This window comes from Neltuma alba, unplaced genomic scaffold, assembly GCF_004799145.2.
Source record: "Neltuma alba isolate B1F8T4 unplaced genomic scaffold, ASM479914v2 tig00013500_pilon, whole genome shotgun sequence".
NCBI classification, from domain to species: domain Eukaryota; kingdom Viridiplantae; phylum Streptophyta; class Magnoliopsida; order Fabales; family Fabaceae; genus Neltuma; species Neltuma alba.
This window is the reverse complement of record NW_021637726.1, coordinates 21,160-24,198: the sequence shown is the minus strand read 5'-3', so window position 1 is coordinate 24,198 and position 3,039 is coordinate 21,160. Positions and strand designations below refer to the sequence as shown.

Below are 3,039 nucleotides of genomic sequence, written 5' to 3'. Positions count from 1 at the left end.
GTAACTATGCTGTGCTCTGCTCATAACCTCTATTGCTGGTAATATAGCTCTAATTGAGAGGTTTAATTACCTATAGCAAGCTAATAATTGTCTTGCACAACTGACAACAGTTAGCCCTGGTTTATAATTGTTGTCCTGCGGAACAACATCTAGCTCGGTTTATGATTATGTTTCTGCTTTATTTGAAGTATCATTCGAATAGTTTTGTTGAATGTGTTTCTGCTTTATTTGAACTATCATTCAGATAGTTATGTTGAATGTTTGAATTTTGACTGATTAAATCAAATTCCTTTCAGTAACTCATGCCTTGGAAACATACTGGATTTTATTTTCCTCTGTGATTGTGAAAAGAAGTTTACCATATGGCTTACAATTATGTCTGTCATCTTCTTGCAACAGGTCAACCAGGTCCTCTAGTCAAAATAGGCCCCCTGTCCTTAATCTAAAAATCTTTGGATAAACGGGGAAAAAGTAAAGAAAAGATAGGGTTTTTGGATATTTATGGTATCTTAGATAGATACATGTACACATAAAGATTTCATATCTATTAAGAGAATTGTACAATTTATATTTTATGGAAGTTGACAAAACTAAGAATCAAGATTGAAGATCCTTGTACCATTGGATGGTATAAAGTTCTTGCTGTAAAAAAAATATTCCATCAAGGACATGGATATACTTGGTGACTAATTTTCCCCAACACGGGATAGGTCTGTTCCCATCAACATGAAAATAAATACGAGTCTTATGCATTACAAACAATATAATGGATAAATTGATTTATAATATTGATGAGTAATTAATAGAGTAACTTGTTGTAATTTTTTTAAAAATATTTTGTATTGATTTTAAATCGACTTTCCATTTGAAAGGTAAAGAGAGTAAAGTATAAACTTGCTGTGTTTGCTTGACCACTGCAAATTTAGTGATAAACGATATGTGTGTAGTCGATTTCAATTAAGTGTTGGTTTTGTAAATTCACAAGTCGTGATCAAACATCTCAACAGTTTGGATGCATAGAATAGGCAGGGACAAGGAACAAGCAATTGATGTGTTTGGGCATATATTCTGTTTCCTATTGCTGTCTCTGATGGAAGAGAAGATTTCATATTTAAAAAAAGCAAAAAAGAAAGAAAACATAAGAAACTGTTGTATATCATCATCCTATTCACTTCATTATGCCTACAATCATGATTCTTGGTTCCGTCACCCGCATGCTCTCTTCTAAACCCTCCCTACTTCCTATACACTCACTCTCATTCTTATTCACACACCTATAAATCCCATTGACCCCAATCTTTTCTCTCACCTCCTCTTCTACATTCCAATCACACTTTTCTCTCTCATCTTTATCCCTTCACCTCCTAAAACCTACGTTTTGCTCTGTTTTACTCTGTTACATCTTCGTTTCCCACATAGCACTACGCATTCAAGCCAATGGCTGTTTCTGGTTTTGAAGGGTTTGAGAAGCGCTTGGAGCTCCATTTCTTTGGAGATGATCCAGTTTTTCACCAACTGGGTCTTAGGAAACTTGAATTTGAATCACTCCAACAAGTCCTTGAAGCTGTTCAATGCACTGTAGTTTCAGCGGTCGGCAACTCCTACTTCGATGCTTATGTGTTATCAGAATCGAGCCTCTTTGTCTACCCAACCAAGATCATCATCAAGACTTGTGGGACCACTCAACTGCTCAAATCCATCCGTCCCTTGATCTACTATGCTCAGCATCACTTAGGCCTCACCCTCTGCTCTTGCCGCTACACCAGAGGCAGCTTCATCTTCCCAAAGTCTCAGCCTTTCCCTCATACTAGCTTCAAAGATGAAGTTATGTATTTGGAAGAGACCATCCCCGCAAATCTCTGCTACAGAAAAGCTTCAATCATGCCTTCCAAATCTTCTTCTCATTGTTGGCATGTTTTCACAGCTAGTGATGATTCTGACCTACCTTACCTCCGTGACAATGAATCGTCATCGTCATACACCATGGAGATCTGTATGACAGAGCTCGATCCAGTCCTCGCTCGCAAGTTCTTCCGGCCGCCTGAGGATGGGAAAACGGGGGACTCTGCTGGGAAGGACATGACGGAGCTCACAGGCATCAATGAGATCAACCCTGAAGCACTTATCTGTGACTTTGCATTTGATCCTTGTGGGTATTCTATGAATGGCATGGATGGGGATCGGTACTCCACCATTCATGTCACTCCAGAGGATGGTTACAGTTATGCAAGCTTTGAATGTGTAGGCTCCGTCAACGATGATATAGTGCATGTACTAAGGAAGGTGGCTCATATTTTCCGACCAGGTACTATGTCTGTGTCCACCACGTGCAGTGACTATGAAAACGAGATATGGACGCGTGTGGCAAGTGCCGTTGAGCCTCTGGGTTTGAAATGCCGGAGTTGTGCAATGGACCAGTTTCCTGCAGCTGGCAGTGTTGTGTTTCAAACGTTTACATCTCGCCGGAGAAGCACTTAAAACCCCCAAGATTTAAGGGGTGACAACAGTGACGAGAATGGCGGCAACAGCGGTCGGAAGTAGCGGAGGGAGAGATAGTAGATAGGGAGTTAGAATTAGTTGAAAATTCTGGGGGATGATGGATGACATGGCTAAATGTGATTATTGTGGATTATGAATGTTGGGGCTGACTTGCTTAGAAAGATACAAAAGAAAAATGGTAATCAAGTTTGAAGAGCTAAGAGATGAAGGTATTGGTTATGGAAGGAAGGGAGGGGTTCTGAGTCAAGTTTTCTTAGGCGTTTGTTATTGAGTTTTTTAATAAATATATGATATGTGGATAAATTCTTTTGAAACATTTAATTATGTGACTTTGAATTATAAAAAAATTCCACTTATCATATCTTTATTAAAAAATTTAATAACCAGTATTTAAAAACTGTATTTAAATTTTGTCTATTTCAAAATAGTGAAAAAAAGGGAAGGTGGGAAGGTAGGGTGGGGGAAGGTGTTTACTGGATGATCATGATAATGCACCCCACTTAGGCCTGTCACGCCTAAGATTTTTGAGCTTGTGTAGTG

The 3,039-nt window shown here is 38.9% G+C and overlaps 1 protein-coding gene across 1 annotated transcript; it reads left to right on the top strand.

Annotated features, from left to right (window-relative positions):
* The first annotated feature begins 1,315 nt into the window (after positions 1 to 1,315).
* On the top strand, positions 1,316 to 2,834 carry LOC114737851 (S-adenosylmethionine decarboxylase proenzyme 4-like). The gene has a single exon (XM_028925838.1). It carries the CDS (start codon positions 1,438 to 1,440, stop codon positions 2,476 to 2,478), a length of 1,041 nt encoding a protein of 346 aa, XP_028781671.1. The 5' UTR covers positions 1,316 to 1,437; the 3' UTR covers positions 2,479 to 2,834.
* Positions 2,835 to 3,039: the final 205 nt, after the last annotated feature.